Source organism: Camarhynchus parvulus, chromosome 2 (assembly GCF_901933205.1).
Source record: "Camarhynchus parvulus chromosome 2, STF_HiC, whole genome shotgun sequence".
Taxonomy (NCBI): domain Eukaryota; kingdom Metazoa; phylum Chordata; class Aves; order Passeriformes; family Thraupidae; genus Camarhynchus; species Camarhynchus parvulus.
The window spans coordinates 130596318-130615328 of record NC_044572.1 but is presented as its reverse complement, the minus strand read 5'-3'; the positions used below and the strand labels follow the sequence as shown (position 1 = coordinate 130615328).

General features: G+C 40.9%; 1 protein-coding gene across 4 annotated transcripts in view; it reads left to right on the top strand.

Moving 5' to 3' along the window:
• The window catches only part of RNF19A (ring finger protein 19A, RBR E3 ubiquitin protein ligase), a 57239-nt gene extending 42787 nt beyond the window's left edge, over nucleotides 1-14452 (top strand). For all 4 annotated transcript variants that reach the window (XM_030966124.1, XM_030966141.1, XM_030966133.1 and 1 more), the window contains 7 exons: nucleotides 1835-1979; nucleotides 2543-2705; nucleotides 7130-7244; nucleotides 9267-9428; nucleotides 10071-10284; nucleotides 11749-11892; nucleotides 12253-14452. In XM_030966124.1, the coding sequence (XP_030821984.1) occupies nucleotides 1835-1979; nucleotides 2543-2705; nucleotides 7130-7244; nucleotides 9267-9428; nucleotides 10071-10284; nucleotides 11749-11892; nucleotides 12253-12928 (1619 nt within the window). In that variant the 3' untranslated portion in view covers nucleotides 12929-14452. The remainder of the gene's footprint in view (nucleotides 1-1834; nucleotides 1980-2542; nucleotides 2706-7129; nucleotides 7245-9266; nucleotides 9429-10070; nucleotides 10285-11748; nucleotides 11893-12252) is intronic.
• Nucleotides 14453-19011: the final 4559 nt, after the last annotated feature.

Genomic DNA, 19011 nt, shown 5'->3' with positions numbered 1-19011 from the left:
ACTAGATGCTTTGTTTTTCAGAAACATAAAATAATAATTCTAAATTTGGATTAAAATTTTAAGTGTTATGCTTTGAAGTACTCTAACCAGAACATCTGACTTAAGTCTTAAAAGCTTGTCACCATTTTAAGTTCTTTATAGTTGAAAAATGGGAAATCAGACTTACTGCAAGGCATCCTACATTTTGCACATTGACTTTTTTAGTTGTATCGCTTAGTGATCACTTAGTACACTTGCTTTCTCTGCTGTAGGTGAAGTTCCCCAGCTGTTAAAATTAAAACTTGTAACCACTGATTTTCTGTTTTCAAAAGACTATTACTCTGATGCCAGCTCTGATGTTTGATGTCTTTGTTAGTACTAATTTCTTGTTTTCCAGGAAATGCTTATCTGTCTTGTCTACCAGAAGGCAAACAATTCCATCTCTTAAAGCTGAGCTTGTTTGTAACTCCCAAAAAAAAAGCAGATAAACTATTCAGAGCAGTGTTTAGCACATCAAAATTCCAGTTTGCTGTTGATAAGAATTGGCTCTGAATTACATCAAGCTCTGATTTATTTGGCACCTTTTGTCTCTGCCTGAACAAGCAAGGTAGATATTTGGGATAAAGAGTCCCACTTGCACCTTGTAGTTAGAGCTGTTTTTCTCCAATCCAGCCCCTGACTCAAGAGTCTCTAATTTGTAGTTTGCACTGGCTTATTTTAACAATGCATCCCATCTTGCCTTAAAAATTAGCATCTTGCTCTAGCTTTCAAATAAAATTGAAAATAAGCTAAATAAATTAGCACACCACCTCCTTTCCTTACCCTTTCAGTCCCTCTCAGCCTGAAGAGCAGTAGCTCTGCTTTTCCTGTGCTGTAGAACTTGCTCTGTGTACTTTCTGCCCTGTAGGCTGTGCATGTGCTCTCATGTGGGAGTAGCTAATGACTCCTTTCAGCTGCTTACTCCTTGTGCACTGGGCTTGGTAGAGGTACTTTTTTCTGCTGGTTCTGCACCTCTTTAGGTATTCTTTCTATCGAGTATGAGCTCTCCTTTCCCTTTGTCCTACCTAGTAGCACCGAAGCAGTAGACTTGGAATTTTGCGCTAGGAACTGCAAGGTGTTTCTGCTGCTGTTGAATAAACAGCTTGTCCTGAAGTGCAGGTGCTGAACAGGAGTGAAGATCACAACTGTGGGGTGTGTGTGTTTCACTGTTGCTCAAGGACCCCTTGTTTGACAGAGCTGGTCACTTAACCTCATTTTTTCACATTTGACTTGGGAACATGATGATTCTCCAGAGTTTTCTTCTGCTACACTATATTTTTGCAGGGAGTTAGTAAGCATAAAGTAGGGCTGTAAAAAGGATTCAGGAGGAGGTTGGCAGTACCAAAGAAGTACATTAATGTGAATGGGGAGATGAATTTAAGATATGTTAACAGAGTGGAGACTGAATATTAAAGTACAAGGTTCTTCTTCATAACAGCATGAAACGTAAAAGAGGATTATATTTAAAGAGACCTTATTATCAGTCCTGTGTTAGCATACATATTTAATGTCAGACTCTAATATATATTTCATTAAGCTTAGAAAATCCTTGAACAGAGAGTATGCATTAACTATTTAATTACTTGAATGTGGTCTACTACACCTTGTTTTCATTAGTCTTGCTCCGTCCAAGGTTTTTAAAAACAGATTTGATACCAAGTCATGGCCAAATGAAGATTTGTAAAGCAACCTTATAAAAAACTTCTTCAGTTTTTCAGATAACGGTTCGATCAGTTTTCCCAGATGTATGTCTGTATTGTGATTATATTTGATTGTCTAAAGAACTGATATGATTCTAATATTTGTTTTTAAACAGCTGATGACATAAAGCCATGCCCACGCTGTGCTGCTTATATAATAAAAATGAATGATGGAAGCTGCAATCACATGACTTGTGCCGTCTGCGGCTGTGAATTCTGTTGGCTATGTATGAAAGAGATCTCAGATTTACATTATTTAAGGTACATTTAAGAAAAACAAATTCTATGTGGTTGGTGATTTGTTTTCTAAAGTATTTAGAAGAAGATTCCCAAGTGCTGTAAGTCTGGCTTTCTTCTTCTTGGAGTAGAGAATCACAGTTGAAGTATTCCTATTAGAGAATTAAGTCAGTTTTCAATATATGTATTTAAATTACTGTTTTATTATTTTTATTTTAAAATATTTTATAAATTTTATGCATGTAACGTGTTGTTAGTACAAATCAAGTATTTTGGATTAAGACACCCTCTTTTTACTGATGTCCTAATACATTTATATTGTCCTTGTATTAGGCAATACAGAAGTTCTGATTATACCAGTTACTGTGAGCCATATATTGGTGTGTAGCAATATGCAATATGCTTCTTGTTACATTGCAAAATATGTTTTCAAGGCAAAAAAAATCTGATTAAGTAAATGATGATGTGTTACATCTGTAACTTGAACCTAGGGACAATAATTTTGTAACTAGAGAAATGTTTAGTAGTGTATAGCTACCTTGATTTACTTACTGCTTCTTTACAGCATTCTTATTTCTCTCTATTAGCCCATCAGGTTGCACATTTTGGGGAAAGAAGCCATGGAGCCGTAAGAAGAAAATCCTGTGGCAATTAGGGACACTTGTTGGAGCTCCTGTAGGAATTGCCCTAATAGCTGGCATTGCTATTCCTGCTATGATTATTGGAATTCCTGTCTATGTGGGACGTAAGGTAAAAAGTGCTTCAACTCCCAACATGCTTCAGGTTTTACCTTCTGTTGTATGGCTTGGGTGATACTATGTTCAGTTGGGTATCTTACCTGGTCTCTAAAAGAAAAAGACAAAACAAAAACCCAAAAAATCTCCGAAATACCAAAGTAACCAACCCCTGCTTTGTTCAAGGATATATGTGTCAGTTGTTGAGGAATGAAAAGCAGTGTTTTTAAGAACCTTGGTTCTCTTAAAACTTGCAGAGCGAAACACCAAACAATTTCCGATTTCTACATCCTGCCATGAAAGTTCCTGCATGCTTTTTTCAGAATTGCTCCGGTTTTAATCTCTGGTTCCCCTTCTGTCCCTTAAAATTGAACAATTTTTAGAGTACAAAGAAGACAAAAAGGACTTTTTTTTTCTGAAAAGCAGCTAGTTACCAGAATTTTAGTATAAAATTATACTAGTTCTGGTTTTTGTATAGACATATTTAAGCATTTATACTCAGCAGCTTGTTAATTGCCTTGGGCCAGTCCACCAGTGTGGAACAGTCTTCAGTGCTAGCTAGCCTGCCTTCATTTTACTTCTAGGAAGGAGCTAAAAATGATCATGTTAATCAGAGGGCAGTTGATATATTTCCTCTTAAATAATATAATACCTTTTGCTATAAAGTAATCAACAAATTCTTATATATAATTCAAGATATAGTAATAAGTTATCTAGATCTTTTGGAAATAGGCTTTTTGAAATGATGGCTTGGAAGATTTGTTTTTCTGCTTTTATCAGCATGGATTCTCACAGTGACTGGCACAGACTCATAATTCTGCATTTGTTGAGGAGGGAAGGGGGAGTGTGTCTGCTAGACAAAATGTACAGGGGTGCAGCTTTTCCACTGTATTTGTTTAATCTTTTTCTTTCTAACAAGTACCCTACTTTCTGCTACATTTGGGTTTTGACCTTTTAATTCTGTTACAGCTTAGTCCCATACAGTCACTGGAACCTTCTAAGTGAGGAGAGGAAGAAGGCAGCAGTTACCTGTTTCAAACTGCACTATTAGCTTTTCTCATTATATTTTGGAATAGGGCCCCATCGCAGAGCACCTTTCATGTACTAAAGTCTCAGAGCATTAGTCTGTGAGGACAGCCTGGTGAGAATTTCTGTGGTACCCCAGTGCTTAGTGGTCATTTCTCTGTGACCCCTATCAAATATTTGCACTTTGAAACATCTGACGATGGAGATCCCACAGGCCCTTCAAGCTTGGTTTTCTTAGAAAAACTTTGTATTTTTATCATAGGTATAGGAAGAGAATTTACATTAGATTCCTACTGCTCTATTCTTCAGCTGATGCAGAGAATCCTTTTGTTTTGCAATATGCTGTTACATATTTAATGATACTTCAGGTCCATTCTTAACAAACCTAGCTCTTCCAGCTTTTCTTGATGAACTGTCAAGAAAACACTGGTTTAGGTTTCTGATTCTCCTCTTCTGGCTTTCCTTGTAGTTGTTCATGCCACCTTTTTGTCCAGTTTGAATACAGCAGTGAAGCTGCAGCATTACTACTGCTGAGTTAAATGAAGGGGTGATTCTGTGCCAGTAACTACCAGTTACCTTCTCTTCAACAACGTGCTAGCTTCATTTTGTGTGCTCTAAAACACAAACCCTTTCCCACATACTGGTAATTCAGGCAATTGGCTTCTTCCTACAGGTAGTCTTGGACTCATTGCCATTCAGCTGCATCTGGTCATGTCAGGCCATTTCAGCTGCATCTGGCCATTTCAGACCATTTTTTCAGCTTCTCATAACTGGAGTGAATTCTGGCTTTCTTGTAACCATGCCAGATTGTACTGGCCTGAATTTCAACACACACGTTCCTCTCCTTCCATCTTCCACATTAATGAAAATGTTCAATACTCTTGGATCCAAGGCGTATCTCTCAGAAGAAGTATGGAGTGAAGAGTCTCTGTTTGGGTAGTTAAAGAAATGACTATTCTCATGTTTTCTGTAGTTTAACATGAAGCTTAGTAGATTTCTCTCATCTTTTTTTTTTTCAATCTGGACTATTATAACTGCTTGAGTGTCATGCAAGAATGTAAGAATTTAATTAGTCAGTGTGTGACATCTGTTTCTCCCCATCCTCAAGGCTGACTTATCTTGTTACAGGAGAAAATTAAATTGGCATGATTTCTACTTGGAAAAAAAAAACCTCACTGTGACCTTTTGTTTCCTACCTTTGCTTTGATGTTTACAAGGTCCCAATTTTCAGGAAATGAAAGTTCATTCAGTGGTCTTTTACTTCCTCAGCTTCTTGGTTTGTACCCTTTTTAAGATTATCATTGCCATTTAACCATTTCCAGTTTTCCTGGATTTTTTTTTTCAGACATCTACTAATAATAATTTTCAAAAATTACTATTAATGACTCTGAAATTTGGCCTGCTGAGATATTTCTCAGATCAACTCATGTAAGTACACTCCAATCTGCTGTATTTGTACAGATCTTACTTCTTTGTTACCAGTTGTCGGGCTCACAGTTGATCTTCAATGACAAGTGAAGGGAAAAGAAAACAGGAACAGGTCTCCAGTTTCATCTGCTGGCTGTCTTTCATTTTTGTTAAACAGCAAATTGATCCAATTTGGTCTTCCTCTTACTAGCACTGTACTCATAGAATAATTTCTTCTTGACTTTGATATCCCTTGCTTTTTGTCTCCTCTAGGTTAACCTTTCTGATTTTGGCCTAACGCCCTCATGCTGTTCTTCTATACCCATTCATAGTAATTTGACCTACTTTCTATTTCCTTAATGCTGCTGCTGCTTTGGTAAAAAAAGCTTCATTGTTCTTTTTCAACATTCTGTCTGTCCTTTGCATTGGAAGAGTTTGTGCTTGTGCTTTGATAGAGTTTCCTTGAGGAAGTGCTAGTGTTCTGGTTTTATAGATACAAGTCTTGTAGCCTGATAGGTTTCTGTGTTTATTGAAATCTGGCTTAGTATTTTTGTTTGATTATTCTTTATTATTTAGTCAATATCCAGAAGTTTCTTATTTCATAATAGTTTCTACCAGTGTGGCCTTCTATCTTGATGTTTTAAATCAATTTCTACTCTGTAACCTCTTCCTTCCATTCCTTTTTTTTTTTTTGTGTTTAAGGAATCCAGTAACCTTTATGGATGTCTGTTTGTTGTATTATGCCTTTTGTTTCGGGAGCTGAAATTGTCCATAAGAGTAAAATTCAGCACTTTAGGTGATCCTGCTAATTGCTCAGAGCCCCGTGAAACCTAATCTTTCTGGGTTTATAATTCTTACATACTTACACTGTGAGAGTGTTCATGTTCAGTTTTCCTTTTTAATCCATAGGCATGTTCAATATTCAAGTCCTCCCTCACTCTGCATTGTACCTCAGAGCAAGTAAATGCATTCTTGTTGCACAAAGCACAGTGCCTTCTCTGCCCTTTCCTTGCCTGAACAAAGACTTTGTTTATTCCAAAATGAGAACAGCCCTACCAAATCTCTAATTGAAATTATATTTTAGAAAGCACAGCATTCAGCAACATGCTATTTAGAAAGCATGACACTCATTTTTTGTCATTGTCTTCTTGTGTACTCATCTTTTGTGTCCTTCCTTAGATGGAGTGAGGATTAATTTGGCTTTGTGACAGCCATTAAGATACCTGTTGTTCCTTTGTAATTATATCTTAGATGTAGTGCATACCTCTGAAAAACCATGTTCCTAGGGAGAATAAATGAAACACACAAATGTGGGAAGTCTCTGTAGGACGGTGATCTTTAAAGGCCTCTCAGGTTCTTGTGGGGTTTGTGGCAGGTGAGTTTAAGGCAGTCACATTTCAGAGTTATTGCAGACTTGAATAATCAGTAAGAGGTTTGAGCAGCAGGTTCCTCAGTAAACAGAAGTACAACTAAGACTCAGGTTTGCAGAAACATTTCTTGTCTCAACAGCTTGTCATGAGGAGGTGCTGGAGAAGTGGAGTTCTTGCTTTCCCCTCCCTCCAGGCTGTTTGGTGAAGACTCTCTTGTGGCTCTGTTATGTCAGCCTGTTTCTATAGCTCTAGTAATCTGTGCAAGTTTCAACTCCATACTGTTCAGGGAAAAGACAGTTGGGAATAAGATGTGTCAATTTGATCATATGTGGCAATTCCTTTATCCTGAATTTTGTCTGCTTTTCTCAGCCATGTAATCTGGAGTAATGATTAAACAAAGCTCTTCAATTACTTAGCTCTTCAAAGTCAAGGCTGAGAATAAATGCTTAGTTGCTGGGTGGGAGGACTTCTTACTTGGAAGAGATTGCCTGAAATTAGGATATGTATAAATTTTATTTTCTTTAAGATAAGAAATAAATTGTTGCATAGAAGTGATGATTGCACTTCTTCCATCCTTGCAGCAGTGTATTGTTGATGTTGATAATACTCTAAACCGCCTTTCTTTTCTTCTTTCAAGATTCACAATCGATACGAAGGCAAAGACATTTCAAAGCACAAGCGAAACTTGGCTATAGCAGGTGGTGTAACCTTATCTGTAATTGTTTCTCCAGTTGTAGCTGCAGTAACTGTAGGTAAGCAAATACTACTATTTTGTGTCTTGGTAGCACCTTGCAACCAGAACTCTATAAACACTCATGAATAACATAACTAAGTGCTGTAGTTTCCTTTTGTAGGTGAAGGAACCAAGACAAGGAGGAGTCTGAGGTTACACATTTTACTGGGGCAGAATCAAGAATACAGTACTTGATTTTAATGTAGTATTTCCTGAAGAATTAAAACTAATTTTTATCTTGAAAATTGAAGTTTCCACATTGTCGCTTCTGGCTTTTAAGATTGAAATATTTAAAGATTTTTTAAATGACCAAGAAAAAAACTGTTGCCACAGAGTCTATTCATATTTTAATAACTTCATATCAAAATTTTCTCCATGCAGAACAAAAATAGTCTCTTACACTTAACATTGCAGTAGTTGACAAACCACTTTTTTTACTCTGGGAGTCAGTTCAAATTACATCATACTTTTTATCATGGTGATTGTTGAGTATAGTATTTAAGGAGAATCTTGGTGTTTGTTACAAAATAGTCTTCTCATCTTCCCAGGTAATTTCAAGATCAGTGTAAACCCGGATTGTTTTTGAAAGGAGGGGCCTTGCCTGGCACTGCCTTCTTCTTTGTTGCAGCACAGGCATCTTCACAGTTGCTCAGTAAGCTGCTGTGGATAGCTAACTCACACTAAGACGCACCATTTAGTTTTAAGCTGGATCAGCCCCCTGTACACACATTTTGTCTGCAGTGTTCCCCCTTGTGCCAGAAGCAGTGCTCAGAGAGTAATGAGTAACGTCCAGAAGATGAGGCCACTTTTAGCCAGTGATGATTCAATTTGGCCATGAAGCTGTGGCTTTAAGCTGCTTGTTATCAATGGTGGGCCACTGTGCAAATGAGGATGTGCCAGCCATGAAACTGCTGTCAGTCTGCATTGCATTGTTCTTATGTGGCTGTGGTGTCAGATCCCTGCTAAACAGGTGGTGGGACACAGAGTCTCATAGTTGTATTTATAGGTCTGCCTTACTTCATTTCTCTCAAGTTGTTTCTTATTCCTGAACAAAGATGAAACGTGGCTTTTCAGGGAAAGCACTTGGGTTTTATTTTTTGGAGTTTTGCTCTTGCCCCATTGCCATTAACAAATGGCCTCCAGTCTCAGGGCATTGTGTGGTTTTCAAAAGAATGACTATAAGAATATTGAGTGCCTCCTTGAATGTGAACAATTTCTATTGAAGGAGACTTTGGAACCCTTAATTTAGATTAGACTGAGTAGCCTTTCTATTAGGTCTGCTTCTCTCCTGACATTTTCAGAATGTGCCAACTTGACATTTTTCAATCTGCTGGTTTTTGTACCTTCTATATACTTCCATCAGCAAAGCCATAGGATGATTTAATTCATATGCCAAAGGACTAACTTCCATCTTCCACTCAAAGTGGTGGGGTGCATGTGTGTATCTGTCTGTGCTTTAGTCTACAGTTCTTTCAGCTGGTTCCCCTTAATTCCTGCCACCGTACTCCATTGAATTGTTTACTTTTAAAGGAAAACTTATATTGAAAAATCCCAGAGTAATAATAATGTTAAGTCTATTAAATTGATAGCAAAGCCATGTCTCCCTTAAATGGATGTAAATTGAAGCCCCTTATTAAAGTAGTAGAGGTGCTAATATTTTCAGTTAAGCAACATTTGAAATAGATGTCTGCTATTTCTGCTTCTCAAGTGGAACAATGGAGTCCCCAGTGGAGCTTTGTGAATCTATAAAGGACTTTAATTTTGTTTGTAAATTATGTTATGGACATATGGAAAGTATTAATTCATCAATCATTAAGTTTCTCTTCCTACCAATGCTGACAGAGGACATTCTGCCTGCTGAAAGTACTTTCCTGTCATTTCGCCTTTGTGATTTACCAATATTTCTTAATTTTGCTCCCTCTTGATCTCTTTCAAGTGTAATATTAATCAAATACTAAGTAATCTTGGAAAATGAAGTTGTCTTTATGAAAAGCTCTAAAATAAAAGTCAATTTAATGAAAAACTCTACTTCCTTCTGTAGGTATTGGTGTTCCTATTATGCTGGCTTACGTGTATGGAGTTGTTCCAATTTCTCTCTGCCGAAGTGGGGGCTGTGGTGTGTCAGCTGGCAATGGAAAAGGTGTCAGAATAGAATTTGATGATGAAAATGATGTAAATGTTGGTGGAACAAATGCAGCTGTAGGTAAGAAAATTCAGTGTTGTGTTTTCTATAAATATGGGCTTTGTGACTTGTATTTTCTATCTTAGATACTAGAGTAGCTACTTGCATTTGGGGCTGCTTCTGCTCATTGCTGAAATTGCGCCTCTCAGATGATAATTGCTTCTCTGTGTCATTTTGTGCTGGGCTATATGACAAAGTTATTGCCCATTTTAAGCAAAGCCAAACTCAAGCCTTCTCCCTAGGTAAGAGTTTTAACATACCATTAATGTTGCTCTTTCAGAATCCTGGTTTGTGGAAGCTGGTTAGATTTTTTTATTTTTTGATAGGCCCAACTAAAGACTGGTCTGATGCTTCAATTTTTTGATTACATGGCACTATGCTGTGTGATGGGGTCTCTCTGCATTCCTTTTATCCATGTCCTATCCGTGGTTAGTTATTTTGCTGATGTCAGACATAGCCATTAGAGCAGCGCCAAGAAAGGTGTCTTCTAAAATTATTTCTGGTTTGGGGGGAGTTTTCTTTTTTTACAAAGTTCTCTTTTTGTGACCATGTGTTTTATAAATCCTTCTTCTCAGCATGATTTCAGAAACAGCTTTCACAGTCACATTCCAGAAACAGCTAAGTGCTGCTTCCATAGCTGAGGAGCCTTGTGTGTTTCTGCAGATACGACGTCGGTGGCGGAGGCGCGGCACAACCCCAGCATCGGGGAGGGCAGCGTGGGCGGCCTGACGGGCAGCCTGAGCGCCAGCGGCAGCCACATGGACAGGATCGGGGCCATCCGTGACAACCTGAGCGAGACAGCCAGCACCATGGCCCTGGCTGGGGCCAGCATCACAGGCAGCCTCTCAGGGAGTGCCATGGTCAACTGCTTTAACAGGTGAGGGGCCTGCTCCAGCCCTGCTCTGCCCTGCTCCACCTGCAGCCACAGCCAGTGCACCTCCTCCCTTTCCCAGTTTTTGCTTTTCAGTATCGGTTCCTATTAAAAGGAAGTGTCTCTGGGAGATGAACAGTTCATCTCTGACAAACTTACTGTTTTTCACGAGATCCTGCCTGACCACAGTCCTCAAGACTTTGCTTTTGTTAAGGCTGAGTGGGGCCTGAGGTCTTGTTTTCCTGCTTCCCCAGGAGAGCTGCCTGTAGGCAGGAGTCAGAGGGAGGCAGCTCATCTCTAACACCATTGTGTTCTCTGGTGCACCTCACCCAAAAGTCAGAACTGCTGACTTGTTTGGTCTGCAGGCACCAGGCTGTGCCTTCAGAACACCTGGGTGGAGTGTGGACTCTAAATGGAGTTCAGGCAGGAGGGGAAACAGATGAACACCTGGCCTTGCCATGGTGCCAGCTTCTTGGCACATGCTCAGTGCCTTCTGTGAATTTGGACCTTTCTGGGACTTGGCTCTCCTGCACCCTGAAGAGAATGAGAGTGTGTAGAAAGGATTGTTAGCCTGTGGGGTTCAGAATGGAGTTTGCTCCTTAAATCAGCTGCCAACACTGCTCATTTTGAGTAATTTGGCATTCCAAGCTATATAGAATAAAGAGAGTAGTATAGTATCAAGAATTCTCCTCTGCTGGGACAGGTGTACCAGGCTGTGACTGCTGAGTGAGATACACATACCCTTTTCTTTAAAGAGCTGAGAGTTAAAACAAAAAAACAAAACAACAACAACCACAAAAAAACCCCCACAAAAAAAATGCCCCCCCCAAAAAAAACCAAACCAAAAAACCCCAATTTCAATGTCAGTACACAGATAAACAAGACATTTGGAAAAAAGCTTGTAATTTGATTTCTGGCACATCTGCTGAGCCCAGTTTAAGATTGCTCAGATTTCTATTATTCCTGTTGCAGCTGATAGCAATACAATGTAAAGCAGAGTACAGAACACAGTTCCCTGCCTCTTATTTGATTAGCAGTGATTTGCAGCAGGGGATACATGGGTACTATAATGTCTTGAATTTATGTACCCTTCTGATTGTTTTCACCATTTTTAGAGGATAGTGTACTATCTGCAGAAGAACTGTAGCTGAACCTGGAATCTGTCCTTGTGAATCTCAGGAGGGAAAGAATCCAGAACTTTCAGTTAACACCTTTAGGAAATTACTCTGGTTTTGCTTTGAGGTGTTTGTTTGCTTGGTTTTAATAAAAAATTAGTAATTTTGACAGTGGGAATGGAGAACATGTGTCAGTAGGGTAAATAAGCCCATCTGTACTGGAGTGACTCAAGAACTCTTATTTCATAATTACTGACTTATTTACTTACTGTCATCTACAAGGTGACGCTAATTTTCAGACAGTGTGCTTTAACTGTTGTGGTAGTAAATGTCACTTTCTCTTTCTCTTTCAAAGACTGGAAGTACAAGCAGATGTGCAGAAAGAACGATACAGTCTGAGTGGAGAATCTGGCACAGTTAGCTTGGGAACAGTTAGTGACAATGCCAGTACCAAAGCAATGGCAGGATCCATTCTGAACTCCTACATCCCTTTGGACAGGTAAGGTAAATGTGGTGAAAATAGAATATTTATAAGCCTTGCTTATTCAAGGATATTTTAAGCATGCCTCAGCTGTTCTGCATTCAAGATTACACTTTGAAACAGTAGATTTTGTTACAAATGGAATTAGGTGTGACTGCTTTCTGCATTTTGCCAGGGTTATTTCCAAAAAGGAATGCCATTGCTGTGGCTCAGTGAAGCGTTTGGTGGTTCAGACTTTGTGTTTTCCTTTGGGCTGTTTATTTGGTTAAATATTTCCCCTTACAAGATACGCAGTGAAAGTGGGAGGGATGTATGTAGCAAAGCAGCAAGAGTTTGTTCCACCCTCCGACGACACTGACGGATTCTCCCCTGTTGTAGGGAAGGCAACAGCCTGGAAGTGCAGGTGGATATCGAATCCAAGCCAGCCAAGTTCCGGCACCACAGCGGGAGCAGCAGCGTGGAGGACGGCGGCGCTGCCGGGCGCGGCTGCTCCGGCCCGCCCGAGGGCAAGGCCGGCGCCACCAAGTGGTCCAAGGACAGCACGGCGGGGAAGAAGTGCAAAGGTAAGCTGAGAAAGAAGAGTAGCATGAAGATTAATGAGACGAGAGAGGACATGGATGCTCAGCTGTTGGAGCAGCAAAGCACAAACTCCAGTGAATTTGACTCTCCCTCTCTGAGCGATAGTATTCCATCTGTAGCAGATTCACACTCCAGCCATTTCTCCGAGTTCAGCTGCTCAGATATGGAAAGTATGAAAACTTCCTGTAGCCATGGCTCCAGTGACTATCACACTCGATTTACCACAGTCAGTGTTCTCCCAGAGGTGGAAAACGATCGCTTGGAAAACTCTCCACAGCCGAGTGGAATCCCTGTGCCTGTTCCAGCTGCCCCAAGCACTGATGTTCCACAGCTGAGTTACATTGCTGAGGAAAGCATTAATAATGGATCTTCGACAGATGTAGATTTAAGTGTTGGTGAAACACTGAAAGAAACAAACAACAACCATTCACAACAGGCTGTGGAATTAAGCACTGCTATTCAGACTGAAATGTAAATCTGTAAGTGCTGCAAAAATCTATTTGCCACTAAAGAACCCTGTCAGAGCTGGTTGAATCACACGCGACTTCCGTAAGTTTCAGGTGACCAGCAGGAGCAAGGTTTTGATACAACTGCATTTTCTATATATTGTCTGATAAGGCAAAATACTTCCTATGGATCTTCGACCTGTATGAAGAGACATGAAGGCTTTAACCAAGTGCATTACAGCAGTACAAATATGTCCATGTTTTGTATTTTTGCCACGACTTTGCTTGAAAGCATATACTTGGTGTATTTAGATAAAAATTGGTAAATTCTTAATATGTTAAATGCTGAAATGAATAATATGTCCTGCACTGTTCACTTGGAAAATATGGGGTTTGGGATAAAGGGTGTTAGCTCAGCATTAGTGACTTAAAACCATTCTTGTGTGAACTCTTAAATTTAAGGGAAGCAAAGACCTGCAGAGACCTATACAAACATACTTCAACAGTGAATATTCAGAATGACAATTTTGTTTCATAACTGGACACACTGTATTTAGAATGCATGTAGAATGAACTGCATATCTTCAGATGGATGTAGCCTGTGTCAGAAGTGTTTGTATGTGTGTACACTTTGAGCAGGGTTATGGCTTTTACATAATTTCAAAACATGAGAAGTTGGTACTTAATAGATGGTGGAATGGAAACATCACCTGTGTAGAACAGTGGGGTTACCTCTTTATTCATGCAACCAATCATGCAGCAGGTAAGGCTACTATATAGTGTATAAAAAGTGTAAAATAACAATCCAGTGATTTCTAAGCATTGTAGAAAAGCAGATGCAGTCACCTTTCATTAGGGGGAAAATTGGTGCCCCGTCCATTCTTGGTGCCTTTGGAAAAGACTGGGTTTGAAGTGCCTGGTCGTCTGAGGATTTTACTGTAATGTTTTCTAGAATGTCCTCTTTGGCCACCTTGGATCACAAAAGAAAATCCTAGTGAATAAAATGACTGTCATAGATATAATAATGATGTATTGGCCTACCAAAGACTCACTCAGGCTTTAGTGGACTTCACATCTCTTTGCAAGACATGCCTGTCTTCAGTCCCAGAATCTTAAGTGCAGTGCAATGACTGCCCAAATGCAAAGATAGGTTCCAAATATGCTGGCTTTTTTCTTTTTTTTGCAAATGGAAGATGTACAGCTGAACACAAGCTGACATTGGCCAAAGCGCCTGCACTGTTAACATTTTTTGCTAAGTAATTCACTAAAATGAAAAAAGTTGTGAATCTCAGAATAACAGTTAACAATGTTCTGTCTTGTGTTTCATGTATTGCCATTATGGTGCTACTGGAGGTTTGATTGGATGAACAGAATGCCATGAGCTACAGTCCTCTTCCATGACTTATCCTCACCAGTTTCAGTAATAGCTTATAACACTAGTGCCAGTTACGTTGTTTGGTAATGCTTGTTACAGTATTTGTATATTTGCAATTCGGTTTTGCTCAATAATATGCGTGTAAACTGCATATCTGAAATAAATGTCTAAATACTGACTTCTAGTGGCCTGTTGTTTAATGTGCTGATCAGCCTTATGAAAATGTGTATGTTCCCAGGGAGCCTTTTTTCCTGACTGCTCTTATCTCTTGCTGCCTTTAAATATTTTTATTTGATTAGGTGTGTTTGGAAGTTGAATGTTCTGATTCTTGGAAGTGTAAGATCTAAAGTCAGTTGCGTTTTGTACAAGATTTCAGCCTTCTCCAAGATGAAAAGAAACCTGATCCACCTCTCTGGCAGGCAGAACAGTAAATGGTTTTGGGAGAGGGATGCAGTTCTGGCAGGAGCTCTTTAAACAAAACTGCACTATCTTGGCACAAGTCACATGGCTGACTGAACTCAAACTCCGTTTTCTCCATCTAAAGTGACGCTCTTCTCAGTTCACATGGCCTGCACAGAGTTCTTTCTGAAACACCACAGATTGGTCAGAGTTTCTTGGTAACACCTGGTGTTTTTTGCTGAGCTGAACTGTCTGTTCCTTCAGCTCATTTTCTCACCTGCATCGTGAGAGGCCAGGGAAGTGAGAAACTAAAACTGATGGGGATGCATTGCAGATGCCCAGGCTGGATTGCCTCACCCCCAACCCATATGCAAGTTATACTTCTGTCAGATGGAAAAGCTATTTCAGCAACTTTAAATGTTCCTCTTAATTTCTCAGGACCTCACTTTTGCTGTGCAGGTAATTGGAAATATGGTTTACTCTTGTAAATAAATTTTATCAAATATTTTCAGCCTTATTTTCAGTCACTCAGAAATCATCTGATAATTTTATACATCACTTGAAGAGGTAGTGTTAAAATGCAGGTAAGTTTTTTCTGGAGATAAGTTTTTAGCAGCAAACCATTTTGCTGATTAATTTTGTAATATTTTTTAATTCAGAGGTAATATTTCATACATGAGGCAGTCTTAACAGCAACAGTAAATTTAATGCATCACTGAATTTTGAGTCTATAAAAAAGTAAAATATACACTTCTGTTAATACTCTAATGTAGAAGATGCTTCTCTTATTTACAGATCTACTGTAATAATTCAATAACTTTTTTTTGCACTGAAATAAATTACAGGAAAGATCAAGTTTACATCTGATGTCCCAACACAGTGGGTTTTTTTCAGAAATTTTTTTCATGATTCCTGGCCAATTTGACTAATTCATGTCAGGTTGTGGATCTTGAGGAAATGTATTTTAATACCTGCTGTATCTGAGACTATTTGAGATAGTTACAACATTAGATAAAAGCCTTCATAAAAGCTTTCCTCGTGGTGTTTGCATGTCTTAGTTGTAGTGAAGCATCCAGGCTTGTACATCCATCCTTTCATTCAATCAGTGTCACAAAGTTTTGCATGTATGAGCTAATTACTTTTTACTGTTGCATAAAGATTCTTTGACTGACTTACATCTCTTCCAGTCATTCAGATTGATTTTTAAATAGTTGCCTACTTAGTAATACCACCACTCTGATGGATAATAATGCATTTTAAAGATAATCAAGCAGAAGGTTGAAAAATACTAGAATTAATGAACTTAAAACCCATGAATATTCTAATTCGGGTGAAATGGTGGCAGTCTTGAACAGAAACTTTGGAATGATGTTGAGATTTGTTATGAATCACTTCCTGAAATGGCGAAGATCTGAGGAGCACAGTTACTACCTTGACTGCTCCTGCCAGTCCCAAAGGTGACAGACACATGGATCTTCCCAGATGGAATAATCTGGTGTTGCTGTGGGAGCAAAATGGTTTCCCCCTGAGCACTGAAGAACCCCCAGGCCCAGTCGTGGTGAGAAGCACAGTCCCAGACTGGTGACAAGGATTTTGTTGCCTTTGGTCTCAAAGGGTAGGAGAGAGAGAAAAGTGGCTGTGAGGTACTTGGTAATCAAAGCTGGTCTGGAGGAAAAGGAGGAGTTGGATCCACAGCCTTAGGGCTGACACTGAACTTTGTGCTGAACACATCCCCAAGTCCTGGCAGATGGCTCTGGAGATGAATCTGCTGTGGCACCTCGCTCTGTGCCAGGCTGGGTAACTGAGTGGCTTTGAGGTGTGACTGCCTCAGCACCTGCCTGCACACAGGGACCAGCAGGAAGCGTTTGGGGGCAAACCCAGCAAGCTGCCAGGTACAGCTCTCCTTGCACCAGATCCTGGTGAGCTGGCTTTATGAAAGCTGGCTTTATTGTTGAGATGGACGTTAAAATTCCCAACAGCCTCAACTGGAGCACTTGTGTTTAGGCACCAGAGCTGTGCTGCTGGGGCTGTGTGGGCTCGAGCTTCCCTTTGCTCACAGGCTGCATTCTCAAGCACAGCGTTCTGTGCACTTTATCCCCTTATAATCCCTCTTGCTTACAAGGAAAACCACTCCCATGTTGCTGACTGTGTTTATGCGGGTGGCATTTAGCAAGGAGCAGCCGAGAAGTGGCACAGGCTTGCAAGGAAATGGCACTGCCACAGAAGTGGCACAGGGTCGCAAGGAAATGGCACTGCCACAGCTGGAGGCTTTGTCTGCACTGCAGTGTGTTCCATGCCCTCGGGGAGGGCCGAGGGAAGGAACGGCGACTCGGGTTGGGGATAATTCATCCCCCTCAGCCAGCCCAGGCTGAGCCCCTGCTCCAGCTGCCCTCCCTTTGTCCCTTGGGGAGCTGCAGCTCACAGGCTCTGAGCAGAGTTACACTGACCTGGGTCATAAATCTTGATTACAGCACGGAAGAAGCTTTGTTCCCTGCTGTTCAAAACGATGTTATTTTGTTTACTGTAATGAACAAGTCTAAGTCTTCTCAAAGGCCTGGCAGACACAGGAGTAGCCCTTTTTTTGTGCAACTGGATTATGTAAAGCAGGGCAGGGTCTGATGAGTGGAAATACATCCCACGTAAGGGCAAGGAGTGTGGTTTGCCAGTAGCTGAGCTCTCACCACCACCTGCACCTCTGGGCAGGGAGAGTGGGAAGAGTGGTGGCCCTGTGGTCCAACTCTGCCATGCTGACACTCCGCCGTGGCAGCACCTGTCAGCCTAGAGCTGGCTTCTCAAAAAACATCAAAAATACTTTGAAAGTATTAAAATAACTACAGTGTGACCCACCCCATTCCTGTGCTATTCCCTGGCCCACTGACTGCATTTTCAGTGGCTACAGAAAGAATCTTGCTGCCATCTCTTGTATGAAAAGCAGGGATCTGTGTCCAGGAGCAGCTGGCTGTGTGTAGGCCTGGGACACACATCCTCTGTGCTTGTGACTGGCTGCATTATTGCCACTGCAGGGTCACATCACGCCCCTGCTCCCATCACCTGCACAACCAGTGCTCTTCTGCTTTTGTCCTGCTGTTGGGTTTGGTTGCTTTTACAGAGGTGGAAGTTGACACTGAGGGGATGAGTGACAAGCCAAGAGCACAACACCATACTGGGATTGGGGTCTCCCTGCCACAAAGCCAGGTAAGACATTTGGGGTGCTCTTGCTCCCCCCTTTTGCCCGCTGAGTTGTTTCTAGGTGCTGTGCCCACACTGAGGCCATGCACTACAGTGCTGAGGTGGCAGCTACAGTCCTGCCTTTGCCTGGCAGAGCAGCCAAAGCAGCAGAAGAGATTATGGAGGGCAGAGGGAAAAAAAACCCCAGCATAAATAAAGGCCAAGCACAGAGGAGAAACAAGACTTAAAATATGGGAGTGTTCAAAAATAGGGGAAAATTAGACCAGGAGACAGGGACTGTCCAGGGAGAGGGCTCCCAGCCCAGCAGTGAGGAAAGCAGTAATTCAGCTCTGTGGCTCCTCCTGCTGACCATTACACACATGGGACACAAAACACATTTTGCAGCTGGTCCCATGGTGAGCAAGGAGCTGCTTTTGGCCTGCAGCTGCTCCAGTGCCACAGCTGGGATGCTGCAGCAGCCTCTGTGCAGAGGCCACTCGGCCTTACCTGGCCAAGGACATTGTCTTTGACAGAGGACCCCACCTTTGCTCTTCAGCTGCAGCTGCGAGGCACTGCAGAAATTTCTCCCGCACTTTCCCAGACCAAGGCAAGAGGAACTGACTTAGGCAGCCCTTACCTGTCAAACAAATAGTGAAATCCACCCAAAGATATTCCATTCTGCACCCCCTGCCCCCAAAATGCTTTCCAGTGGTCTAATGCTGCTCCTTCAGTCTTGAAGACTGCTGCTCTTAGCTTGAGATGTTCAGGCCAAATCAGCAGTACAGTCCCTTACATGTGTTTGATTCAGGTTTTTCTAAGTTCTGTGTCTTTAGAAATTGTTCTGCCTGTCCATCAGGCCCTCCCAAATGCTGTCTAAAAAAGTAGGCAATCTCACTGAAAGCTGAAGGAGGCAGGACCATCACCAAAATGACTGCAGGCAATGCTGGTGTTTTACATCCTAACAGCCAGAGTTTAGGGTCTGCCTTAATCTGAGGAGATCACACACAAAGTGAAACCTGTTAATTGCTAAGTATCAGTTATACTGATGATGCTTTAGGAATTACAAGCCTCATTCTTGGCACCCTAAACTGAAACTCATAATCCACATGTCAGAATTACAAGCCTGAAGTGTACTCAAGCAGAAAAGAAGCCATAATTGTATTTCTCAAG